The 27,807-nt window shown below is 39.8% G+C and overlaps 1 protein-coding gene across 1 annotated transcript in view; it reads right to left on the reverse strand.

The window, feature by feature from the left end:
• The window catches only part of DYTN (dystrotelin), a 67,783-nt gene extending 42,728 nt beyond the window's left edge, over positions 1 to 25,055 (reverse strand). Inside the window, exons 1-9 of the mRNA XM_011993881.1 lie at positions 24,920 to 25,055; positions 18,452 to 18,526; positions 15,261 to 15,462; positions 13,770 to 13,855; positions 12,791 to 12,891; positions 7,807 to 7,878; positions 7,389 to 7,552; positions 2,471 to 2,582; positions 880 to 1,028 (exon numbers count right to left, since the gene is read on the reverse strand). Coding sequence (XP_011849271.1) covers positions 880 to 1,028; positions 2,471 to 2,582; positions 7,389 to 7,552; positions 7,807 to 7,878; positions 12,791 to 12,891; positions 13,770 to 13,855; positions 15,261 to 15,462; positions 18,452 to 18,526; positions 24,920 to 24,938 — 980 coding nt within the window. The 5' untranslated portion in view covers positions 24,939 to 25,055. The remainder of the gene's footprint in view (positions 1 to 879; positions 1,029 to 2,470; positions 2,583 to 7,388; positions 7,553 to 7,806; positions 7,879 to 12,790; positions 12,892 to 13,769; positions 13,856 to 15,260; positions 15,463 to 18,451; positions 18,527 to 24,919) is intronic.
• Positions 25,056 to 27,807: the final 2,752 nt, after the last annotated feature.

Here is a 27,807-nt window from a genome sequence, read left to right on the forward strand (position 1 = left end):
AAAAAAAAAAAAAAAAAAAAAGGTGTAAAAGATCAGTCTGGCTTCAGTAGCCAAAAGAAATGCAAATAAGAGTATGGAGACTGAGCACAGTGGCTCACACCTGTAATCCTAGCACTTTGGGAGGCCAAGATGGGCAGATCACTTGAGGTCAGGAGATCAAGACCAGCTGGGCCAATATGGTGAAACCCTGTCTCTACTAAAAATACAAAAATTAGTTGGGTGTGGTGGCATGCACCTGTAATCACAGCTGCTCAGGAGGCTGAGGTAGGAGAATCGCTTGAACCCGGGAGGGAGAGGTTGCAGTGAGCCGAGATGGTGCCATCGCACTCCAACCTGAGCATTGCAGCTAGACTCCATCTCAAAAAAAAAAAAAAAGAAAAAAGATAAGAAAAAAAAAAAGAGTATGGATCTTTGTGATGTGACTATGGGAATATAGAAATTTAGGCAGGATCTCAAGTATCCAATATATCCAGATGATTAACATTTTATCGTTACTTTCCTAGTGAAAGGTGAAAATAGCTGGCTTTGAGAATAAAGATAAACTGCAACCCGATATCTTTGCTTTTATTTTCAAATTTAAATTATATATACAATATTAAAGATATACATCAAGATGATATCCAAGTTCTCTAACTTTAATCATATATTGATAACAACCTGATAGGTAAATGTGACATAGGAATAATAGATAGCCTCTTAGTTCTACTTTGAAATTAAAGGCCCTTTTTAGAGGAAAAAAATATCTGAAGTCCATCCCTCACCCTGCCTCCTGCCTTGTCTAGGACCTTCAGCATTAGACAGATTGCTGACTGGTTACCACAACACCCACGGCCCTGGTCGGCTGCTCTGCGGGACCAGCCGATCCTCGCAGCCACTCACCTGGCCTGTGCATGGTGAGGCACACCCTTTGGATTCACCTGGTCCAGCAGCCGCTGCCTTCTCGCCGCTTCCTTCTTCCTACAGCGCCCCTGAAGAAGGTTGTTTCTGAGGGTCCTGAAGAGAAGTTTTGTATTCTGCATCGCTGACATCTGCTGAAGGAGCCAGCATTTTTAAAAAGTGTCAGATCAGTCTATGCATGGTCTTCTTTCCTTACTTGGGTGGACTGGCCACCTTGAAAGTTTTTGGAATTATTTCTCTTAAGTCCTCAGAAAAATAATCTTACCTCCTTCTTGTCCCTGAATTTCTTCACATTCTCATAGAAATAGCATAAGTCTCCAAATTACATACCCCAACCCCCTCAATAAGTCCTCTTCCTTAGAGTAACCCCGCCATTTGGCATTCTACACCTAGAGGAGGGCATCAAAGAGGACTAAGCCTGCGGTTGCTCACATTTAGGGTTGTGGATGCCTTTGAGAATTGGATAATAACTCGTGGGTTTATCTCCAGTGAAACACTCACACATTCCATTCTGTCTACAATTTCAGTGGACTCACAGGCCACCCGAAATCCATTTATTCACCCCAAGTTAAGAACCTCTACCAAAAGGAAGCAAAGAAGGGATGAGATGTCTCATTTTAAGGGTTTCAGCACTTGAAATTTAAAGCATAATAACAAAGTGGCCACATGGTGTCACTCTAACATCAACAAATCCAAGACTTTTAGCACTAGGAAGATAGATCCTAGGCCAGTGAACCTGAGGACCTGGATAAGGAAACGCCCACTGGAAATTATTTGGCAAGATTTAGGCACTTGACCTTTGCAGGCCATTCATGTAAAGGAGAGAAGGAGGGAAAACTATCCTTGGCAAAGTTAATTAATCAACATCCTTCGCTATTGTGGTATTTGAGGGGGTTGCCATCTGTGTGAAGAAACTTACTCATTGGAATTTAGTAATGAAAAGAAAATGTTCTTTCTGGGAAAAAATAGAATGCTTTTTGCTTAAAATGTACTATGCTATTTCTCTTCTTACCCAGAACTGAATTCACTTGCTAGGTATTTATAATTTTAGAAAATTTGAAAGGCAGCTGTGAAGTTTTAGCTCTATACTTTTTCAGTCAACAATGAGATAATAATCTTTCTTTTTTCCTAAAGAAATATTTGAAATTTAGGGTTCAGGAAAAGACACGTTAAAAAAGAAAAATTCTCCAAAAATATGTTAGTAACTAGAAGTCTTGCTGCATCATTTTTGCCACATCAGAGCCCATCTCTTTTCCATCTGTACTCATTTCCAGTGCTTCTCCCTCTAACTCTTCACTGACATTTTCTAGTCCAGAGTATCTGATCAATTACTTCAGACTGAACTCTGGACTTTTCTTGTGCCCAAAAACTTTCATTGAGATGTACAATGTGAAGAAAGCATACTTATATTGAGAGATATTCAAGGTGGAGTTTGCCACTTGCTTAGTCTTAAATATTGTAATGTATGACAGGAGCAGAATCTGTGGTTTCACTGGAGGGAAAGATTTTTTCACAGCTATAGCTTATACTGAATTGATTAATGGATAGTTTGGTATGTGACATTAAATGTTACCTGAACACAGTGCTCAATGACAGGATGAGACTTCTGATGGGACTTGCTGTGAAGACCAGATAAGAAACACATCTGGCAGATGTCGAAGTTGAGACACTTCAGACAGCGGTATCTGCCAATTAAAATAGAAACACAGCTTACATCACTGGTAGATGAGAAAAAAAAACCAGGTGGAGAATGAGCACCCCAAAATATACAGAAGATGTCTGAACTACCAGATCAGTGTAAAGTTTCTCCCAAATTATAGGATTATTAAATGACTCTAATGCATTTATTTACTCAAATAAATCTTCATTTTAAAGTATTTTCAAATGGCATTATATTAATGCCGCATACGCTATGGTATAGAGGTCTGATTTATTTCTCAAAATACGAAGTGCCTTCTACATGCAGGGTGCTGTGCACTACAACCTTTAGGATAAACCCTTAAATCTGCAGCCATGTTTTGTGCAGCTGCACAATGCACTCAAATACTTTGAATTTAATAGCTAAGTTTAAAAAATAGATTTCAATAAAATCAAATTTTGGCTTTCCTTAAACTTTTGCAGGATATGATAATATTGGGCCTGTATTCCTGCATGGTGTTGGGGAAAATTAAGCCATAGATAACAGATTTAAAAATAAGCACTCATCATTTTATAGGAGTCTGTATATAGGAATGATGTAAGTGGAGGAGGGGAATTCCTCACCACACCCAAGTTTCTGGACCCATCAACATTGGAGACTTTTTCTTGATGAGAAATGACAACCTTAAATGCCTTTGTGGTCAGAAGGAGAGGAGAGAGTCTTGACACACTCTGGTTAGGAGGGGTGTCCCATAATACTCAGGAAACTATTGTGGTGTTAGTGGGGAGCTGGTGAGACCTAGCAATCATCAGTTAGTAACTTTTAAGGATATTTGAGTGGGACCATGTTGTTTGTCTATAAAGTAACAGGAAGCTATACATTTTTCCCCTGATATGTAAATTCTCTTCTCTAACTGCAGTGTGTGTGGTATAAAGCTCTGTCCTCGTATGGTGACAGTTGGTGAGAACCAGGTGGCAGCCACTCCTTTTAGACTGGACATACAGTTCTGAGCTAGCCATAGTCCCTACCTGCCCTATTTCCTTCATGTACACCACTTGCCTTGCCTTTGAAGCATCTGGGTTTTCAACCCCTATCTTAAAAGTTACAAAAAAGAAATATGACAAGATTCCAGTGCTCTTAAATTTCATATCTTGCGGCAAAACTTTCACATGGAAGGTTGAAACTTCCAGAATTAGGCAATGTGTGATTAAGTGCCCAATGAGAGGCATGGAGAAGAGGGTTATAGCAGGGAGGCAGAGGGAGAGCCCTGTGGGCTGGTGTGGTCTGGAAAGTGAGACTCATGCTGTACATGGAAGGCTAGGCTGGAGATTAAAGCAAAGGAAATCCCAAGTAGAAAGAAGAGGAGGAATAAGGCAACGAAGACTGGGATGAGTAAGAAGGGTTTAGAGGGCATTGAATCTATCAGACCTGCTAATTGCCCTGAATAACAGCAGAAAAATCCTTGGAAAGCTTCTGAGGCCAGATGGCAGAAGGTTTGATGGTCTGATCAAAGTCGTTTAGAGGCAGAGCAAGAGAATGTAAATACCTTGAGATCACCCCTCAGCTACCTGTGTTCACTGCTGTACTTCCAACCCTGAGTCCCATGGCAGGATATTAATAAATAGTGTGGGATGATATAATAGCAGCTAGCATTTTTGTGCGTGTTCTATGTGCAGGCAGTGTACATGTGTTGACCCAGTTAATTCCTATGGAAATTCTTTCAGGTATTCTCACAATTACTCTCATTTTGCAGGTGAGGAAATGGAATTAAAGAGAGTTTAAGTAACTTGCACAAAGTTACACAACTACTTAGTAAGTAGTAGAAGATTTTGAGTCCCAGGTTACTATCTGAATTGATGGCCTGCCATTTTAACCACTAGAATAGACCACACTATTCTAGAATAGACCACCACTCCTCAAGGCAGGAGCCCTAAGTTGGAATTCACATACCATCATTACTATTTATAGCAGTTCTAATAGTTGAATTGGAAACTTAAGTACTCTTAAGTTTAGGAGAATGCCTGGTACATGGTAGGTTTTTCAATGAACGTTAGTTGAATGAAGTTGGATAAATGACTTAGTTTCTTCAACTAAGGAAAAATGAGCTAGCAAACCCTATCCTCCTGGCCTTGCAAAATTTTTAGAAAACTTTAAAAGTTGTTTAACATACATTAATGGGAAGACATTCACTTTTTCAATGAAGTGTACAACATAATAAACTATTGTTATAAGGATTATTTGATGAGCCATCCATGCTGACTGCTTTATCAAGCATTAACTAGATGGCTATGACTGGCTTATCTAGGATAATAAGCTGATCTATCCTTAAATTTGTTCCTCTGTGCTCTGCAACTACCTACATGTGTATGAGATTGGTTATTGTGGGGGTAATGAGATTGGCCCGTTGTTGATGTTTTTACCAATATAGAACCCAGGTTTTCCCCCAATTTCATTTCAACCTTCCATGGCTATCACAGAGCAAAAATGTCACATGTCCTTCTGGAATTTAAATCTTGGATAAGGGCCACTCTATGGTCTTTGCACCTTCTTTTTCTTTAGAAGGCCAAATCTTTGTCCTCTTTCTGCTACCTGCACATCTGCAAGTGCTTCTCCTCTAACATGACTTTCTTCATCTCCCAAAAAACCAAAGCTACTAGTTGAGTTTTTTGAGATCCCAAAACACAAGTTTAAAGCTAAGATTATAATATATCCAGCCAATTTTTAATAGAATCAGAAGTTTAGAGCTAAAGAAGTCTCAGACACCATTTGTTCTACCCTGCTGAATTTTACTAAAACCAAAACAAAACAAAAAACAAAAAACCCAAAACTGAGGTCCATAGAGGTTAAATACCTCGCCCAGGTCTCCCAGCTTTTTGTATATAGGACATTTGTTTATTGCCTTGGGTGTATAAGAGGAAAGATGGCTTACATGGAGGCATTTTAAAGAAATTCTGTTCTCATTCTCAATAGATATTTGAGGTACAACTTGGCCTCTGCCTTTGCCAGTTTTAGGGGCGACTTAAGTAAGTCACTCAAATTCTTTGAGACTCAAATTTTATCATCTATAGAATACAAATAGTATCTGCTTTATGTTACATATAATAATTTTGAAAAATATGTCGATGTAAAAGTTGTGTTTTATATAATTGCAAAGTTAATCTTATACTTGACCTAGGGCAGGACTGGCAGTAACTCCTTAACTAATACTTGCTTATTGGTTAAATGATTATAATATATTCATAACGTGGTAAATCATATTCGGATTTCCCCATTGTCCAATATAAATAATTTATTTTTCATTGTAGTAGGAAGATTTCCTTGTTCCTGCTTGCTTGGTTTCCAACAGTCCTGTTCATTTATATGTTTTATTGTCTAAAGTTCAGTTTCTTGCAGAATTTTCATGAATGAAGTTTCACTGTGTCCTGCAAATTCTCTGCAAACCCAATTCATTTTCTCAGCAAAATTAAAACCAGATCTCCAGTTTTTTGGTGTACCAAGCAGACCTAGTTTATCTCCATGGGGAGCATATTTCAGTTCTGGGTTAGCTAGGGTCAAGAAGCATGGGAAAGGAAGAGGAACAAAGTGAGCAGGAGCTGAGGCCTGAGGCCTCTTGTCCCCTTCTCCTTCCGGGCACCCTCAGTTTTGCCTTGTATTTAGCTGCCTGATGTCCCAGAGCTCTAGTCTTCCCACATTCCCAGCCCCTGTTCACCCATTGTGAATAATGGCATCTTCCATGCCTGGCCTACACCTGGTGGTTTCTTTCTCTTCTCCCAAGCTTTAATGATAACCAGTTTAACTTCCCTATGGTTTTATTTATGGGAGACCTATAACACTCTTTCTCTAGGATGGGGTTTTGACTGTTCTCCTCAAAGCTATGGAAATATTTGCATCCAGCTCCAAATCTAGCTTTCTAATCTGCTTTTAGCTCCAGGTAGAGAGAAGATCAGGCCTGAGTTGCTCTCATGAATGCTGATCATCTGTGTGGGCATGAGGCTCATTTGCAGTTGTCTGCACAGGGAGGCAGCAGAGCATCACGGCTGCAAAGCAGGACTCTGGATTTAGGCTGCCAGCCTCTGTGGCTTGCTAATCATGTAGGTTATTTAACTTCTCTGCAAATTGGGGATAATAATACAACCCTTTGTATTGGCTTACAACACATTTTAAATGAAATGGCCCATGTGAACTGCTCAGCTTGTCATTTGTCTAACAGTTAACAAAAGTAGTGTTGTTAGGATGATGATGACGATGGATGGCTCAATACTTAAAAGGTTTCTTTGGAACAAAAGACAGGCCAGGTGCAGTGGCTCACACTTGAAACCCAATGCTTTGGGAGGCTGAGGCAGGAGGATCACTTAAGATCAGGAGTCGGAGACCAGCATGGGTAACACAATAAGATCCCATCTCTACAAAAAATAGAAAATTAGCTGGGCATGGTGGCATGTGCCTGTACTCCCAGCTACCCAGGAGGCCGAGCTGCAAGGATGACTTGGGCTTAGGAGTTTGAAGCTGCAGTGAGCTATGATAGTGCCCGTGCACTCCAGCCTGCGTGACAGAGACCCTGTCTCTAAAACAAAACAAAACAAAGACAAAATGTGTTCCCCTTAGAGGAAGAAAAATGTCTATTAGTCACATTATGCATCAGTGGAAGAATTTAATATTTCATCCATTATAGAAGATAAAAGACAATTTATTATCAACCAGGATGCTTCCTGCCAGGAAATCATTGAGCCAAAAAAGTCATGTGAATTTCAGATGTGTAAGGAGGACCCCAAAAAGAATCTGAAGGGATGCAGCTCCAACTGCAGAACCGTATGGAGAATGATAATCCGAGAAATGCTGCTGATGGCTGTACCTGAGTCCCGTGATTGGGAAAGTCCTGCAGATGGTACACCGAGCAGGGTGAGTGACTCTTTCAGCAGCTGATAACCGGTGGCAGGTCGGGAGCCACAGGAGGATGGGAGGCTCAGATTGGACCCAAGACAGGAATTTCTCTTCTTTGATTGCTGGGCTCAACACCTGAAAAACAGTAGCACCCTAAGATGTGTTTTTAGGCATGACTTGATGTTTTCATTTTCTTTTCTGACTCCAATTCTGTCAGCTCTGCTGAAGAAGTTTATCATAGGAAAAGCTGGAGGCAAGACTACCTCCTAAATTCAGTTATCTGAGATGCTGTTTGGAGTAATAATAGGTCTGTAAGGTAAATCAGTCAGCAAACTATCCCAATGCCCCATGTCCGTCCCCAACTCCGGGGACATTTGCAAGGCACTCACCCCTTGGAAACAGCTGCGGGTGGCACTTTCCACAGGGCACAGAGCACGACTCTCTCCCACGACAGTTGGGATCTGCAAGAGACAACCTCATCTTAGCTGTTAGAAAGTGGAGAAATACGTCGTCTCCGGGAGCAGCAGGGCTGAGAGCTGGTGCCCACAGCCATGCAGTCACAGGTATTTGGTGTCTGAGACCAGGTGAACTGTCTCAATCCAAGAGAACAAAGCAATGCATAGGTTTTGTGCAATATTTGGGTTAAGACAATGAATAAGCAAGTGGGAAGGAGAGGAGGGAGGAGGGTAAGGGAAGGAAGTCTGCCAGTGGGGTGATAAACTGCTTCCTTCTGTTTTATTTTCTCGTGATTCCAAATTATTTTAACCTTTCTTTGCCTTTGTTCACCAATAAATGAAGTTAACAATAATACTGTCTTAAAGTTTAGAGTTTTAAAATATATATACTTTTTTTTTTTACTTTAAGTTCTGGGATACATGTGCAGAGTGTGCAGGTTTGTGACATAGATATACATGTGCCATGGTGGTTTGCTGCACCTGTCAACCCGTCATCTAGGTTTTAAGCCCCGCATGCGTTAGGTATTTGTCCGAATGCTCTCCCTTCCCTTTGCCCCACCCCTTGACAGGCCCCAGTGTATGATGTTTCCCTCCCTGTCTCCATGTGTTCTAATTGTTCAACTACCACTTATGAGTGAGAACATGCAGTGTTTGGTTTTCTGTTCCTGTGTTAGTTTGCTGAGAATGGTGGTTTCCAGCTTCATCCATGTCCCTGCAAAGGACATGAACTCATTGGTTTTTATGGCTGCATAGTATTCCATGGTGTATATGTGCCACATTTTCTTTATCCAGTCTATCACTGATGGGCATTCGGGTTGGTTCCAAGTCTTTGCTATTGTATATATACATATTTTTAAGACTAGTCAAGTGCAGTAGTGAGAAGCAGGAAAGAGCAGATCAAGAAGTTCAATCTGTAACTGACTGTAAACAATCTACTGAGATAACTCACTACCTTGGAAAAGCCTAGAGTGGCTTTGAGAAAAACCTTTCCAAACACTTTCATATCATATCATTTTAAGAAATGCCAATTTCTGAGGTAGGGTGGCAATCACTACCTATGTTGAAAGCAAGGGATGAAAGGAAAGGAAATCAGTTTGTCAAAGAGACACCTGCACTCCCATGTTCACTGTAGCACTCTTCATAATAACCACGTTTCTGGAACCATCTAAGTGTCCATTGACAGATGAATGGAATAAAAAATGTGGTCTGTAATATGCAGCGGAATAGTACTCAGCCTTAGGAAAGAAGGTTCAACATGAATGAACCTAGAGGACAATATGCGAAATGAAATAAGCCAGGCACAGAAAGACAGATACTGCATGATCACACGTGTGGAATCTAAAAACACTGAATTCATAGAAACAGAGGAATAGTGAATATGCCAGGGGCTGAGGACAGGGATAAATGAGAAGATGTTGATTAAAGGGTAGAAACTTTCAGTTATAAGATGAATAAATTCTGGGGATCTAATTGCAGCATGGCTACTAGTGATAGTACAGTATTGTTTACTTGAAAATTGAGGCCAGGTGCGGTGGCTCATGCCTGTAATCCCAGCACTTTGGGAGGTCGAGGTGGGTGGATCACAAACAAGGTCAGGAGTTCGAGACCAGTCTGGCCAATATGGTGAAACCTCGTCTCTACTAAAAATACAAAAAAATTAGCTGGGCATGGTGGCACATCCTGTAATCCCAGCTACTTGGGAGGCTGAAGCAGGAGAATTACTTGAATCCGGGAGGCAGAGGTTGCAGTGAGCCGAGATCACACCACTGCACTCCAGCCTGGGTGACAGAGTGAGACTCCACCTCAAAAAAAAAAAAAAAAGAAAGAAAGAAAAGAAAATTGATGCAAGAGTAGGTTTGAAATGTCCTCAAACAACCCACCCCCACAAGATGGTAATGATGGTGGTGACAGATGGGTTAATTAATTTGATTGTGATAATCATTATACAATGTATATCTATCTCAAAACATCATGTTGTACACCTTGAATATATACAGTTTCTGATTATCAATTAAATCGTTTTCAAGAAATAAAGCAAAGAGTAATTGAGATTTGATATTCTGCTGAAGGTCAAAAAAGCAAGTTAGAGGCAGAATTGGGGTCTCACTCCAGGACTCTTACTCTTTCTTGAGGAGTTTCCATGAAGCTTTGTCACAGCCCGACCTTCCATATATTTCAACGGCTCAATCTGTGCCACCACACTCAGTGGTTTCCACCTTTCAGCCACAGTCACCATAAGGCGTTCAATTAAGGCACTAAGAACCTTTTGTGACTGCCAAGATGGCCAGGGACTTGGCTCTGACATCATCTATATGCACAGATACATGTACTTGTCACCTCCATTTATTCCCATTTGGTCACGGGTCCTAATTTCACATCTGATGTCTTCTACAGCACAGGCTGTCAGCAGGCATTGCCCGCAAGCTCAGAAGTAATCTCAGAGACCCTCCCGCTGAGTCCATCAACTCGAATAAACGAATAAACGTTCTTCTAATCAGGAAAGTGGCACTCAGAACCTCTTTGCTGACAATTAGCCAGGCAGAAGTCAACAAACATTTGCGTAATAGTGACAAGATGGCTTGTACTTTAAATTGATAATAATCCTGTCGCCAGTTGAATGTAAGTAACTACTCCCTGTGTTATTTAGCCTTTGTCTGAAAGCATAACTCATTACCCATCTTTTGGCTTGGAGTGCTGATGAACTAACTGAAACACTTCTTTAGACTGTGTTGCTGATTCAACATTCACCCTCCTCTGATGTCCTTGAGCTCTGGGAAAGGAGTTTTACTTCATTTGTAAAATAAGGTGGGTGGATAACATAGGATGACTTTCACCAGCTCTGTGATTCTAACACAAGTACAAAGAGAATTCACTTTTGTAGTGGGTTTTCAACTTACATTTTTGCCTATAAAGATGTGCATAAAGATTTTGTGGATGAATGGCCCAAGTGGCTAATTTCTTGCAGGTGCTCTAGGAAGAATTAAACCTGGCTAGATGGCACACCGGCACAGGCAGACACCACTTGAAGTGATAATTACGATACTTAGGGGAGGATTTGAATCATGTGGTGGGGCCTGGAATTTTCTCCGGGAATCCATTTGTGAGTCCATAATAGCAGTCAATGGGATGATAATTTCTGTGCAAATCTCTGCCTTCCTAAGACCTTCTCAAGAGCATACTAATGCCTGGGGTGCGGGTAAGGGTGGAGTGCTGCGGGAGCTTCTAGTTCAGCAGCTCATTGACCTCAATTGAGCCTGAGACAAGGGCAGATTTTTAGAGCCTGTTGGACCAAGTAGTCAGGAGAGCACAAAGAATTCTCTAGAAGGAAAATGTCCATCAGTCCATCCCCTTTCATCACATCCGCTTCTAAGTACCTATCTAGTCTCACCGGTCTGATTGCATAAATCAGGCCCCCATCAACTCAAGTCTTGTGATATGGGATGGGTGGCAGTGAGCCTGCAACTTATGATGGCTCCCTGAGAAATGCCTTAGAATCAGCAGAACATTTGGTGGTGGGATCGATGTGACTGCTGCAACTACCAGGACAGCTTGGAAGTATCTATGCCTGATATTCTAACCTTACAAATTAAAAAAAAAAATCATTGCTCCATTTAAGAAATAAATATCTTAAATGATGTTTGGAATTTAAGTTAAATATTAATTATTGTGATCCTCATGAACACAAAATTTTAATATTAAAACCAAACCAAAGCAAAGATAATTTTGAATAGGTTTTTCCAATCCATACTCCCTGTCCTAGAGATTTTTATTATCTTTCTCCTTATCCCTTCCTGCTCCTATCATGGCTATCCTCAGTTCAGAATCCTTGGTCCCTACCGAGGAAAAAAATGACAGAAAGTTCCTAAGTTGTTACAGTCCAAAACATCTAGTGTGGGGATTTTGTAGGAGCTGGAAGAATGGAGATATCCTTCAAAACAAGGGAAAGGTACAGCAAGACAACAGCACCTACACTCAAGACAGTCCAGAGCCTGTTTAATCCTTTTGCAGAAATTCTTGCTTGGTTACACCAATTTACTTCATTTCAACATTTAAAAAACATCTTTGAGGAGGTTAAATTCCCTTGCCTAGTAAGAATAAAAACCAAATCAAATTTACACATTCCTAAAGCACAGGAAATGATGGAAATAATTTTGAGTACTTGACGTGGCACTCCATCTATGCATTCTTTAAGCATTTTTTGGATGTCTTTTAGTATCAGGCACTGTTCAAGGCACTGGAGATATAAAAATGAAGAAGTAGTCCAGTGGGGAAGCATCTACCACAATTTGACAAGTGCTGCAACAAAATCATGCATAGGAAGTCAAAGAAGCTTTGAGTAGGGAGGTGACAAATAATTGAGTGATATTGAAAGACAAGTAGTGTCTGTCAGGTGAAAGGATAGGCAATGGCCTTGTGGGTAGATAGAAATGCAGAAGTCAGGCATGGAGAATTTAGTGCATGTCAGGCACAGGTTTTAATACGTAGGAGTGAAAAAGGTATAGGAGCGTAAGGAAAAATTAAACACTTTGGAATAAGCAAAAGAGACTATTGGATATGTTTTCAGTGGTGATTCTCTGTACCTATAGAGAGATACATCACTGTCTTTGCGAGGCTCTTTTACAACTCTATAGAGAGTAAAGTTAACTTGTAGCAAACTTACAGCAATGCAAATAATTCTTATCTATAGACCCCATTAGCTTTAGCCTCATGAGTATGAGTATAATTCATAACCTTCTACTCATAACCTTATGAGTATAAGTTAAGTTATACTCAAGTAACAGCAATGGCTATGGAGGAGAGAGCTTGCATGGAAATATATATAAAGATAGACTTGACACTGGAGACATCAGATTCTTTAATAATAAGTGTGGCTAGTTAACTGAAACAAATGTGCAGTTCTTAAGTATTAGGGATTTACCTGCTGTAGATCTGTTAGTAGTTTTCTCAAAACCCTTCGCGTCATGCGTGGCCCAGAATCATAACCTCCCCTGCTATTTTCCGCGTAGAGCTGAAAAAGAGCTAGACATGTAGGAGGAAAAATCTTTAAATTGAATACTTGCAATGTATCTTTGAAGAGTACTTGCTTTGAAGTAGCAGTCTCTTTGTGGCTATGAAAGGAAAGAGAAGGGAAAGTTATGTTCTTGATTATTGGCTCACTATTTTGAAGGCCTCCAAAACTATGTTTTTGTGTGTGTGTGTGTGTGTGTGTGTGTGTGTTTTTGTTTTTGAGACGGAGTTTCACTCCTGTTGCCCAGGTTAGAGTGCAATGGCACGATCTCAGCTCACCGCAACCTCTGCCTCCCGGGTTCAAGTGATTCTCCTGCCTCAGCCTCCAGAGTAGCTGGGATTACAGGCGTGCGCCACCACGCCCGGCTAATTTTTTGTATTTTTAGTAGAGACGGGGTTTCACCATGTTGGTCAGGCTGGTCTCAAATTCCCAAGCTCGGGTGATCGCCTGCCTCGACTTCCCAAAGTGCTGGGATTACAGGCACGAGCCACCGCGCCCAGTCACTATCGATTTTGTAATAGCCATAATTTGATAACTAATGGAAATCCATTCACATTTCAACCTCTTGATCATTCAGTGAATCTAGGATGAAGATCATGAGGTTGGTAAACAGAAATGTGAGAATCCTCCCAGGCTTCAAACCAACAATGATTACGGGTGTCTAGGTAATCCCTAAAGAAATAAATATCAAGAACAACTAAGTAATTAGGAAGTGTAAATTTTGAAAAATTCCAAATTCCTCAAATGGTAAATATTTTTCTTCAATAAATACACAAGTCATGCTGAGTACATGCTGAAGAAGAAGGCCTTGTGGTGGAGATACAGAATACCAGGTTGAGGATTTGGGGCTCACTGCACTTTAGGACACCCGTAGTCCTCCGCATGTTACCTCGGTATTTTGTAAGAGGGCTGTCTCCTGAGAGGGTTATTAGGGCAGCGGCCGCAGGCATAAGCTGGAGAAAATCTGTTCCTGTGCTGCACGGTGACAAACAGAGACAAGAATGGGGGGCCAGGGTTACCTTTGGTGTCATGGATGATAAAAACTATAACTATTAATAGGCATTTTTGACATGGTGCTCTAAGTTCTAGCTTTTTGTGGCCTCTTATCCTATACCTAGAATTTAGCAGAACAGAGCATGGAATTAACGTATTTCGCCAGTCATTTATTTGTTCCTGCATTCACTCCAAAATATGTATTGGATGCCTCCTCTGTGCTAAGCACCATACCAGGCACCAGGGATGCAGGGATAAACCCTGTCTTCATGGAGCAGGTAGCATCACTTCCTCAGGCCTCAGTTGCCTGGAAACCAAGCAACAGAGACAAGGAAGGACCAAAAGGCAGGCAAAGGAGCAAATATTTATGCAAAAAAAAAAAAAAAAAAAATCTAGTTCACAGGCCCTCACTCAGAGCCTAATCATCCTTGCCCATTTGCTATCTAGTTTACAAACCTACTAAACAATTAATCAAAGGCAGGGGAATTGTTAGAGACACACACAGATAATAGAAATGACAGTCAAAAGCTTAATGTTTAAGGAAGCTGAAATGAAAAACTAACTTGAGAATGTGTATGTATATTGTTTTGGCAGTTAAAAAAATTTAAAAAAAAAAAAAAAGCTAGAAAAGGAAATAACCGTAAGGAATTTGCCCAGTGGTTAAAAAGGTGCTTGCTTCTGGGAGGCAGGCTGATGGGTAATAATGTATTTCTTCTTCTTTACTTTTTTCCTCTATTTTCCAAATGTTTTGAATTCACTATGATTTTTGAAAAGTTTATTCTAAAGGATGAAGTCTACTGAGTCAAGGATACATAAGGTAAACCAAATTGAGGAGGGGGCAGAGGAATTGAAACCTTACAGCTCACAAAACACACTCACCCCTACCACACACTAGCAGAACTATTGACTTCAGAGTATATGTAGTCAGCCCTTTGACATGGTCTACACTGGTTTATAAGTTACTCATCCATGCGCAGTATTTTCATCCTTATTCTAGCTAAATAAAAAATTGATAATAGTTTACAAAGAAATGAGCAAAGAAGCTAGCAGTAACAAGAATGAAGTGTCACTTCTCACATGTATGTATAGAAGTGTAAACACTCTAGCAAAAGGTGTGTATGCTTCTCTAGAGTAGGAATGAATTTGTATGAAGGAAAGAATAATGTGGAATTCTCCCTGTCTTGTTGCTATCCATGAGTCATTTATGTTCATAAAGCCGATCGGCATTTACTCCTTTGTTCTACTCCTGAGGAATAAATTAGTGAAAAACAAAGAAGGCTTCTTATATACCAAACCTCAAGCAAATATCAGCCAGCACCAAATGGTAAATGACCACTGGCAGCTAAACATTGCCTTTGAGGTCACAGCGTGACGTCCACACCCTTACCTGTTGCACATTGTCGTGAGAAGGCTCAGAGTGAGTTCGGGAGCTCTGGGATGCACCTGCCCTGGGTTTTCCTCCCTGGCCTTCTGAAACAGCTCTTGGAGTGCCTGAGAAAGCTGCTGCACAGAAAGGGAGCGCTTGCGAGCTTCCCAGAAACTTGGACGCAGTAGGACCTGCTGAATCAGGGAGCTGTCAATCAAGTCCACTGTAGGAAGCAAATGAAGAATTGAGCCTTATTTTCTGATGGGAACAAAAGGCTTCAAATGAAGTAAATGTCATTTAGTGTTTTATAATTAAGAACTTTTTATGGTCGTTATTTTCTTTTAAGGGGAATGAAATATGACTACTATTTGGACATATATTCCTTGTGCATAATTCAGGCGTTACTATTCTACTGATTGATTTGATTTTGGAAAAGTGCATCTGTTAGTAAAGCATAGTTGTAACATTATTACAGTACGGTTTCAAGGATGTTGTTTTATAGAAAGAAGTTAAAAAGGGAAGTGAGAAACGAAAAATACGCTTTCCAAGAAAGTTATGACACTGTGATGAAAAGTTGGGGAAAACATTTTTATACTCTTCATTAAGTGGATTGAATAAATTTACCTTTCCTGTTCAAATATAGTTTTTCTTGTCTGCAGCCCAGCTTCAGAAGCAATATGGTGTGTTAAAAAGCAATTGCCATAGTTAAATAAAAAACAGTGATCTTTATAAAAGAGCAGTTACTCTTCTATAAAAATCTTTAGGCTAAAGAGTCTGAGAATTCCGCAACTCAGTAATATCATTTTTAACAATCTTGGTTCCATCAGTATTATTATCTAGAGAAGGCACTTAATAAAACTAGAGCAGCTTACCAAAAATAATGGTTTATTTCTTACACTGAGTATTTTTTAACCACCTTCTCCTAAAATTTTTACAAGGCAATGAATAGAAACAAGAATGTGATAGAGCTAACCCCATAGCTTCTTGCAGAGAGAGGATGACAGATAAAATTAATAAACAGCCACTTGCGCCATCTGAGAGGTGGGGATGTCAACAGCGCCAAGAGCTCCTGGCATTTAAAACGCTTCAGCCTGTGAAACCATAAAACCCTGGGTTTCTCTCTACTTCGTAAATCAACCTCAGATAAGAAATCTAGCAAGTATAATAAAAAATTTTATTTGTTCTCTGATATTGCTTTTAAGGGGAGAGTCTAAGGAACAGAGGAGCAAGTTTCAGAATGTGACTTAAATAAAAACCCGGCTGCAGGTGGTGAAGGCTGTAAACTCTTTTATCATTAAAACCTGTCACCTGAGCCAGGCATTCTGAACATAGGCCGATTTCATCTCCTGCTGAGAGTTCTATATTACACCAAACCAGATAATAGTGGTGTCCATTAATCTCACCACAAGATTTATACAGCGATGTGTTCCAGATCTTTCTGTTTGGAGCTCATGTTATGCTTTATCTTGGTGTTTGGGATTTTCTGTTTTTAAATTTTTGTTTGGATATCTTTTTACTAGGTAACATTTTTCAACCACTGATTTTGTGTATTGTTAATATTTCCCATGAGTATTATTTATATTCACTGTTTCTGATGCCAGAGATAACAAAATGTTGAAAACTGTGCATCCTCAAATTACACTGTGGTACATACTCAGGCATTCATGATGGGGACATGTGAACAATTGCTGCTAACTTTCTCTGAGAGAGAAATTCTCCAGGAAAATAGCATAATTGGGGGTAAATTTTTAGCCTTTTATTGGTTCCTGGAATAATAAATAATAGTTATGAGTTTCTTTATCTAGAGCAGTAATCTACATAAAACTGTTTTTAAAACCAAAAATTTCTTCTTCAAAGGAACCTGATACAGAAACATGGTATGAGGCAGGCGCGGTAGCTGATGTCTATAATTCCAGCACTTTGGGAGGCCAACATGGGCAGATCAGTTGAGCTCAGGAGTTCAAGACCAGCCTGGGCAACATGGCAAAACACCTGTCTCTACTAAAAATACAAAAAATTAGCAGGGTGTGGTAGTGCACGCCTGTGGTCCCAGCTACTTGGGAGGTTGAGGTGGGAGGATGACTTGAGCCTGGAAGGCAGAGGTTGCAGTGAACTGAGATCTCGCCACTGCACTCCAGCGTGGGTGACAGAGTGAGAACCCCCCCCAACTTACACACACACACACAAGGAAACATAGTATAGAAAACAGAGAAGGATGGAGCTGTTTCTGTTGAGGATATGGTCTCCAAATCTTCCCACCTTGCTTGCAACTCCTCTTCCCACCTGGCTAACTCTTTTGTACCCTACGCCACATTCACATGTACTTTGTGAAGCCCAATTTGAAAACCACTGCCCTATGTAACTTTTTAGGGAGGAGGAAAAATATTTTAAAATGTCAGCCTTCAGTAGAAATGTCACATATATAACATAACTCAGGTCTGATATGATAAATTTCAGAAATCATTTTACATGAAGTGATTTTTCTTTCATGTAGTGAGAAATCAATAACTTTAGATAGGCTGAATGCCCGGTGTTTTTCATAGCTTGGACCCAGTTTATTTTCCACCTTGGAAAATTTTCACAGGATGCATGTTTTTACTATATTTTACCTTATTTTGCCTAGATAACAGTATGAGAAAAGAAAAGAAAACCATACATTCAATCAGATATAAGTTTAATGCAAAAGGGACAGTTCTCAGGGAATTCTCGAGATAATTTTAAAATTCACGGTCCATGGGTTATTTATTCATTTGTACCTACTTTTGCATGTTCATATACAGATTACAGGTACAACTTGAAAACGCAAATCTTATGTGGTAGATGGCATTTTACATTTTTATGCTTAAATCTAAAAGTACAGATTTGAAACTACCTTTTTTTTGTCATTTTATTTTGTGTCCATATTGGTATCCTGAAAAGGAAACCAAAAACATTTTCTAGAAGAAGCCAAGTGGAGAAAATATTTAAAAAATTAAAAATCCTCATCCACATTCATTTTCTATCACTCATCAGCAAAACTACACATGAGTTGCAAGTACGCGATGTTTTCCCATCCCTCCACCTTCTCTGTTGCGAATGGGCTGAATGCACAAATCCAGACTTCCGGAATCCAGCAGTCCATGGCATGGGGGAAGTGTTTGTTTTCTCTATGAATTTTACATCACATATCAAGCTCAGATTATTTCAAATATTTCAGGAGAGCCTATACTTACACTGGCACAGAGTTTGCACTGATCGTAATTTGAAGGCTGTTCTGTAAATGGAATTCTCAATACTATTAAGAGCATCTGTAAAGAAAACATAAAGTATTATGAATAAAGTACTGTCTCATTATATAAATCCCACATCCTGGAAGGAAATCCTAGAGATCAGATAAGCTTACTTTATTTTGCAGGTGAGGAAATTAAGGTTTAGAGCTCTTTTTTCTTTCTGTAAACAAATAATAATAGACTTACATTATTCTAGGGCTATGGGTGAACCTAGTTCACCTTCTCAGTCCACCAAAAAGTGGGGAATATTCCATCAATCTGTCCACTTTTTATATAAAAAGTCAATGGCCTTTGAAACAAACAGGATAAAAAAACTACATGTAAAATATAAATTCAAGTTTGCAAATAGATTCTAGTTATATGTGGACACATGTATTTATGCATAAATGAAAAAGACCCCAAAGCTATCCATCTACTCATGCATTTAGCCAATATTTATTGAGCCCTTACTATATGCTCCTGGCATGATTCTAGGCCCTTGAAATAGAGCATTCAACTAGACAGATAAAGATGGCCATCCTTGTGGAGCTTAACTTCTAGTACCATCCACCAAACTGTTAACAGTGGACATCTCTGAGTGCTTGAATTATTAGTGTTCATGGTTATTTTCTCTCTACTCAGTATTACCTAAATTTTCTATAAAAAGTATATGCTATTTTTATAATAAGAAAAGAATTATTAATATACCTTCGTTTGAGAGTTACCGCCACCAGTAGCAGTACAACAAGAGCGAGCATTCCTGAGCCCTTCTAGGCACTGAGTGTGTGTTTGCCCATTTCACAGTGTAGAGGAGGGGAGAGAGCTCTGGAGCCAGCTATACTTAGTTCTGTTCCTTCATTTTTCTTAAAATGAGTTACTTTTGATCTTCAGTTTCTTCATCAGATGAATGGGAATTACAGTACATTCCTCAAAGGGTATTTGCACATTTTAAATAAGAAAATATAGGCAATATACTTCCTAAATTGTTTCTGTTACCTTTCTTAAGGACCCACAATTTTAAATTTTTTCCAATGCTCCAAATTTGATTGTTATTTAATTTAAGAGATAACAACATTACAACAGAGCTTTCTGTTGCTTGACTGAAATGATTAGTCTTCATATCTAGAAAAAAATAACTATAGAGATCTCCCTATTTAGTCATATTATCTTTAATGTTATTCAATAAAGCTATATAAGATCATACACATTAATAGCTTAGTTTGTTTTAGGCAGTTAAAATGGCCTGTTCTAACTGATTATTGTGGTATAAACCAGTGGACCTTAAAGGACAGTTCCTGGACCAGCAGCAGCAGCAGCAGCAGCATCGCCCGGGAACTTGGGAGAAAAACAATTTCTAACAAAAATCTAAGAAGTCTCTGACACCAGAATCTAGGGGTGAGAATCTAGGGGACAACCTGAGTCTTAGCAGGCCCTGGGGGTAAATCTGATGCAAACGAAAGTTTGAAAATTACTGGTATACCAGTAAGTTTGAAACTTACTGGTATAAAGGGAATTTATTGCTTCTGCTTTTTATGACTAGTTTGATTATTGAAGGTCTTTGCGACAGTGGTTTCAGTGGAGTCATGGGGGTCAAAATCCAATTGCAGAGGATTGAGCACTGAGTGTAAGGTGAGGAGAAAACATACAACCAGACAACTTTTTCAAGATCTTATAATGTGAAGGGAAGACAAGAGAGCCACAGCTAGAACAACACATCAAATCGAAACTGGTTTTCAAAGGCAGGAGAAATTCCAGAATGTACGTATAGGTCAGGGAGGAGGAGCCAGGAGAGACAGAGTGGGGTTGAGGACTCAGGAAGTAGGGAATCCGGGTAGTATGCGACATAGCAAAGTCCTTCTCAGAGGGCACGTGTTCCCCTAGTCACCCAGCATCCATTTTTCTTTCTCCAGGTGAACCACCTCCCCTAATCTGAGTCCATGAAATTCTAGTAGTGTCAACTGCAACTCTCCCACTTCCACAGGGGCACGTGGCCCAGGTCCAGCCCATCGGTGAGAGTATCATCGCACTCCCCAGAGGTGGGTACACACCAAAGTCAGGCGAGGAATGTTCCAATGAATCTGGGTTCAAGGACTCTTGGTTCCAGTTATCAGGGAAGCAGACTTTTTTTTTTTCTGGACTGGAATTTGGAATTGTAGATTGGAGCAGCAATCACTCTCTTGTCAGGTTGTGTAAAAATGTGAAAGTTAGCCTTTAGGAAGTGGGTCTGGTGTTGGCTTACCTGGGCTCCTCGTTCATTTTCCATGTTGCACTGTAGCACAGCTTGCCGTGTTTTCTCATTTTCATTGAGAATGAAATCAACACACAAGGGCGAGCAGAGATGAACTTAGAGATGGAGAAAAATTGCTTCCTGGTGACAGTGTCCCAGCCCAGGAAAGCTAGTCCTTCCTTTGGTTATTTAATTTACTTTCATTTGTTTTAATTAACAAATAAATATTGTATATATTAATCATGCACAGCATGTTTCAAAATATGTATATCTTGTGGAATGGCTACATCAAGCTAATTAACATATATATTATGTCACATATTTATTTTTTGTGGTAAGACAATTTAAAATCTATTCTCTTAGCAATCTTCAACAATATAATACATTGTTATTAACTATAGTCACCATGCTGCACAGTAGATCTCTTGATTGGGTTATTAACTTTATAAGGTAACAGCCTCTTTGAGGTAAGTTTAATGCCACAATCGCTGAAGTATTGCTAACTGCTCCCATCGCTGCAGTAGAGAGAGGGCGGAAAACGCACAGGTGAAGGAATTAGCTTTGGTAAGAAGCCATCTCTCATTCCCTGAAAGGACTTATAAAAGGAGATGATGGGCTGGGGAAATGGCCATGTCTGAGAGCTTCTGTTTTCTTTGTAAAGTTGGGGGCATGTTCACACACTTAAGAGTTAGGAGGAGGTGGCGGGGTAGAAAACTTGAGGAATAGTGAAGATTTGCACGGTTATAGTGAAGGGTGAAAGAGGAAATCAGTCAAAAACTTTGGAAAGAACTGCCAAGCAGCTGTGCATCTCCAGTATTTCCGGTGATAACCAATTCCAATTAGAGTTTACACCCAGAAACGTTCATTCTGAGGCAAGGATTTCACACACAAGCAAGCTCTGAGGCCAAGACTTACTTGTATGATTATGATGCCCAGAGGAAGAAGTCCTGAGGAAAATGAAACTACTTTCAAGTGTAATGTCAGCTGATTAACATAAAACTCAGGCAATAAGGTGTTAGCAGGGTGTGCTGGGGAGTTTTGTGACTGGAAACACAGCCTAGAAATAAACCGAAAGAGAGAGAGAGAGACAGAGAGAGAGACAGACAGACAGACAGGCAAAGAAAGAGAGTAAGACAGAAGACAGACACAGTGGGTCTCCAGCCTTGGAACAGGCCCTGAGCAAAAATGAAACAAGGAACTGCTTGGTGTATTTCTTTGATTCAAACATATGTGGCAAGGTAATTTGTGGTGACATTCATTTTTGTCTTGTTCTTGCAGCAAGGGGAGAATTTAAAGAATGGAAAAGCAATGTTTCTGTGTTCATCCTGTAAGTCTAAGCTGTTTTCACTCCTCTGGGAGATCTAACAATGTCTCTGCGTTTAAGGGCCACTTTTTTCTTTTTTTTTTTTTTTTTTTTGAGATGGAGTCTCTCTTTGTCGCCCAGGCTGGAGTGCAGTGGCACGATCTCGGCTTGCTGCAAGCTCCGCCTCCTGGGTTCATGCCATTCTCCTGCCTCAGCCTCCTGAGTAGTTGGGACTACAGGTGTACACTGCCACGCCCGGCTAATTTTTTTTTTTTTCTTTTTTTGTATTTTTAGTAGAGATGGGGTTTCACCGTGTTCGCCAGGATGGTCTCAATCTCCTGACCTCGTGATCTGCCGGCCTCCGCCTCCCAAAGTGCTGGGATTACAGGCATGAGCCACCACATAAAGGCCACTCTTAAAGTCACCTCCACTCAGGCCTTCATATGAAAAGATGGACAGGCCCATGAAAAAATTAATCTGGAATTTTCCTGGAGGTGGAAGAGAGCCTGATGCCTGGACAAGAAGTTGGGAAATGTCTGACTAAGATTGGGTTTAGGAGGTGTCTCCAGGGCTGCCCTTCCTAGCAGACCCCTGAGTGGAGGGATGGCTGCATGGTGTAGCCAGGGAGGCCAGCCACAGGCGTGACGAGGACTTCTGTGTCCAGTCTTGATATGGAGTCCCATGTCTTCAAGTGGAATACAAAGCCAACGGCAGAGAGCATCACAAGTGGTGGTCACAGTGGACTTCAATCAGGGCCTTGACCAAGGTTCAAGGTAGCAGCCTTAGAGCTTTCTGTTTGTCTCCCAGGGATAGTTCCCTCCCAAACTTAACTCAGCCTAAATTTCATATCAAGGTACAGTGACTTGATTTTGATTTAGGAAATAATGTGTCTTGCCCTTGAGTGGTGTGGGGTAAAGTCCTGGCTGTTACACGTAAGATACTGAGTGCCAGGCGCTGTGCGGAGCCACAAAGGGGATTATAGTGCTGAACCAGGCCAGAGCCGTCCCAAAGTAGTGAGAGCATGCCACAGGCCTCTCTCTGAACGTATATTGATCCAACAGTCAGCATATGATCATGAATTAAAGACCCCTACCTCAGGTGAAGCGGGCTGTGCCTAAACATTGTCGCCCAAACAAGAGAGGTGGTTTAAAATCCCTCTACGTGTTTTCCTTTCTTTTTCAAGAGGTGCAAACATATAAAAAAAAAAACAAAAAAACAAAAAAACTACAATTTTTTGCTCTAAATCTTTTGTTATTCACCGTTTCCTTAGGCTTTAAAAATGCTTAGTTTTCAGATAAGACAACAATGTTAGAGAATGGGAGATGTCAGAAACTCCTCTGTCCTATGTCTGGAGAAAAAAAAACAAATTGAGAGTAGGCATAATAGGGTGGAAATAATTTACAACGGTGTAATGCCCAACATTTCTTTCCTCTGGAAACTGGCCAGTGTTTGTGCCCTGGTTCCTCTCAGATGCACCAAGCAGATACAGAGAATCAGCAGACAAGAGGCTCTGCAAGTTCCCAGATGCTGCTCTCGGTGGAGGAGCGACTCTGTAGCTGCTCTACCATCTGGCCATCACTCTCCTGTCAAGTTATGCTTTGCAGCGTCATCTGATGAAGTTATGCAGCATAACACAGCAAGCTGTGATACAGTGCAACATGGGAAATGAATGAGGAGGCCAGGTAAGCCAACACCAGACCCACTTCCTAAAGGCTAACTTACATTTTTTTCTGATAATGAAAAAAATAAATAAATAAAGGAAGAAATTACCAAATGTATCATACCCAAAGCTATGAACAAAGTAGTTTTAGATGCTTAAAGAAATAGTAACACAAGCTACATGTTCTTATTCATGGAAGCAATATGATTGGGAAACATCTTTTGACCGGGATTCTTGTTTTTGCTTAGCTCCATCAGTATATTTATTTTCCACAGATACTAAGGTGGATGTAATACAATTCTTTCAAATGTCCATCATCTACTTTGATGATCCAAAATACATGCTTTAGACCAGTGGTCCTCAGAGTGTGGTCCCAAGTCAGCAGCATCAGGTCACCTGGGAAACTGTTAGAAATGCACATTCCTGGACTCTTCCCCAGACCCACAGAATCACAAACTTTGCAGCATATTAACAAACCTTTCAGGTGATTCTGATGCATGCTAATTTTGAGACACACTGCCTTAGAAAAAGAAAATTGAGAGTTGAATGGATTACCTACTGCTTTGTGTAAAGCGTATTAATACGAGAGCCCAAATTTGGAAAACCCAAAGGTATTGGAATTATTTATAATGTTGTTTTAGATGAACAACTAGGGATTATACAGAATTTCATATAAAACAAGTAAGATAACAATGTAGATTTTGGTTATGGGAGTAAGGCTGCAAATAGATCTAGCAATAGAAATGCCACAGATCAGTTCTTGGCATTCAGCGAAGTTAAAAGAAAGGGGAACTAGTTTTTCCATATCCACTTATAAAATTTTCATATAGTGACAACCGTGAGGCCTTTCTCCCAACTTGAACCACACAGTACTGTGAACTTGCCCATGACACTAAAATATATACAATAAGTTCATTTTAATAGTAAACTATGAATATACATAAAACTAAGGCAATAGTTTGTGTGTATTTGAACAGCAATTCAAATGTAATTATGTTGACATCAAGTCTTTTGTTAGATTATTTTTGGTGCTTTCGAGACAATAGACCAAATATTCTTCAGTACATGGTGGATTTCTGTTTAGAAGAAAGAGAAAACCACTTTAATCAAATAACAGTTTCTTTTCAGCCAGAAATTTGCCAAATGTTTACTCTTCTTCAAATCAGAGGTCTGAAAATATAACATCTGTGCCTAATTTTTCTGTTTACAAACTATGCCCATAAACTTGACAATAATACTCACCTTGTTTATCTGGATCCATTTCACAAATTTCCTGGAATGACAGATGGCAGGTGGGTCCCTGTAACTAGAAATGAGCCAGTATTTTAAGCAGAAGGTTTTGCAGCAGAGGAATGAGGCCAGGGGAACAAAAAGACAACTAAACAAATCATTTTACCTGTGGAAAGTGACTGCAAGGTGTTCAAGGAGACTGAAATATCTTGGGAGGAAAAAACAAGGAGAAACATAGAAGTAGAGGCTCTCGATACTGGCCACGCTTCTCAGAAAACTGAGAACAGCTCCTGAAACTAATACCATGATGACTTAGAGCCTCTGAGGCATTATAATTTTAAGAGTGGACTGTATTCTTACTTTAAGATGATATCAATTTACTTGAACTTTAAGAACAAAATTTGAAACTCTCAATTCTTAAATTTCTAATAATACTATGCTAAATAATTCTACATATTAAATTTCTAACAAAAGCTATCAATTTGTCACATATATGCATATATACATACATTATGTATATGTATACATAGGATTCTGTTAATAATTTTTAAAAGAGTGGTCAATTAGCTACCTTTGTTAATTGTTTCATGTTGCAACTATTGTTCAAACAACACACACACGAAAGATTTGTGGAAAATGTGTATTTTGAAAAAACTAGGCAAGGATTTCAAAATTTTTTTTGTACCAAAATAAACTCACACTAGCATGTTGAAGCATGTCTGAACAGGATTTAGTCTGAAGCACTAAGAAGGATAAGGTTACCAGTTTGAAAATAGCTCTTAGAGCAACATGAATTCTGCTAAAATGGAAGCAAGAACAAACATCAAATTTATGGTGAAGCTTGGGTGGTAAAATAGTGAAATAATTGATGCTTTACAAAAAGTTTATGGGGACAATGCCGTATGGGAACAATGCCCCAAATAAATCAGTAGTTTACACCATGGAATACTATGCAGCCATATAAAGGAACAAGATCATGTCCTTTGCAGGGACATGGGTGGAGCTGGAAGCCATTATCCTCAGCATACTAATACAGGAACAGAAAACCAAAGACTGCATGTTTTCACTTATAAGTGGGAGCTGAACAATGAGAACACATGGACACAGGGAGGGGAACAACACACACTGGGGCCTGTTGGAGGTACAGGAAGAGGGAGAGCATCAGGATAAATAGCTAATGCATATAGGGCTTAATACCCAAGTGTTGGGCTGATAGGTGCAGCAAATCACCATGGCACACATTTGCCTGTGTACCAAACCTGCACACCCTACACATGTATCCCAGTACTTAAAATAAAATTAAATTTAAAAAAAAGAAAAGACAAAAGAAATCAGTAGTTCACCGAGAGATAACTCATTTTGAGAAGGGATGAGATGATGTGGAAAATGAAACCCACAGCAGCAGACCATCCACATCAATTTGCAAGAAAAGAATGAAGTTTTTCTTTAAAGAAAAGTGAATGCTGTAATTTAAGAGGACAAACAACAGAAGAAACAATAGCCAACTCCATAGATAGCTTAACTGATTGAGGTTACGCAATTCTAACTGAAAAATTGAAGTTGCGCTAGCTTTCTACTAGAAGGGTGCCAAAACCATTGCACATAGATCAGCTGCAGACAAAAGCAGAGTCAGTGGAAATTTTAAACATGTGGGACCAAGATTCTGGAGGCTTTCTTTGAAGAATTGTAACAAGAGATGAAACATGGCTTTGCCAGTATAATCCTGAAGGCATAGTACAATCAAAGCAATGGCTACCAAGAAATGGAAGTGGTCCAGTCAAAGCAAAAGCAGACCTATCAAGAAAAAAGATTCTGGCAACAGTTTTTGGGATGTTCCAGGTATTTCGCTTGTTGAAGGGCCAAAAGAATAATAACATCTGCTTATTATGAGAGCGTTTTGAGAAAGTTAGCCAAATCTTTAGCAGAAAAACACCCAGGACAGCATCACCAGCGAGTCCTCCATGACACTGCTTCTGCTTATTCTTCTCATCACATAAGGACAATTTTGCAAGTGATTTGAAGAGAAATCATTAGGGATCCACCTTACAATTCTGATTTGGCTCCTTCTCTCTTCTTTTTGTTTCCTAATCTTAAAAAATCTTTAAAGGGCACCTAGTTTTCTTCAGTTAACAATGTCAAAAAGACTGCACTGACATGGTTAAATTCTCAGTACCCTCGATTCTTTAAGGATGGACTAAATGGCTGGTATTACCACTTACAAAAGTGTCTTGAACTTGCTAAGGCTTATGCTGAGAAATACATTTGTTTTTATTTTTATCTTTTAATTTCTTTTTTCCATGAATTTTTGAAGTCTCTGTGTATGTCTAATATATATTTTTTATATATATATTCATTTTCAACAAAAAGAATGGGTTATGGTATAAGAAAAGGCTTATTAGTTCTCAGAAAAAGATGTAACATGGGTACATAACTACCTGTGTTATCATGGGTAGTTTAAAACTGTTTTTAGAAGTTATACAATAATTAAATTTAAATAATACTTTACCCCCCTTCTAATGAATGAATGGATTAGAGCACAAGTTATTTGGGCAGATAAATAACATTTTACAAAAAGCAAAATTAAAGAAAAATCTGGTTACTTTCATTCTTTAAAAATATAACAGCGGCCAGGAACAGTGGCTCTCACACCTGTAATCCCAGTACTTTGGGAGGCTGACGGAGGCAGATCACCTGAGGGTAGGAGTTTAAGACCAGCCTGGCCAACATGGTGAAACCCCATCTCTACTAAAAATGCAAACATTAGCCGGGCGTGGTGGTGGGCGCCTGTAATCCCAGTTGCTCAGGAGGCTGAGGCAGGAGAATTGCTTGAAGCCGGGAGGCTTGAAGCCGGGAGGCAGAGGTTGCAGTGAGCCGAGATGTACCACTGCACTCCAGCCTGA

Source organism: Mandrillus leucophaeus, unplaced genomic scaffold, assembly GCF_000951045.1.
Source record: "Mandrillus leucophaeus isolate KB7577 unplaced genomic scaffold, Mleu.le_1.0 Scaffold436, whole genome shotgun sequence".
Taxonomy (NCBI): Eukaryota; Metazoa; Chordata; class Mammalia; order Primates; family Cercopithecidae; genus Mandrillus; species Mandrillus leucophaeus.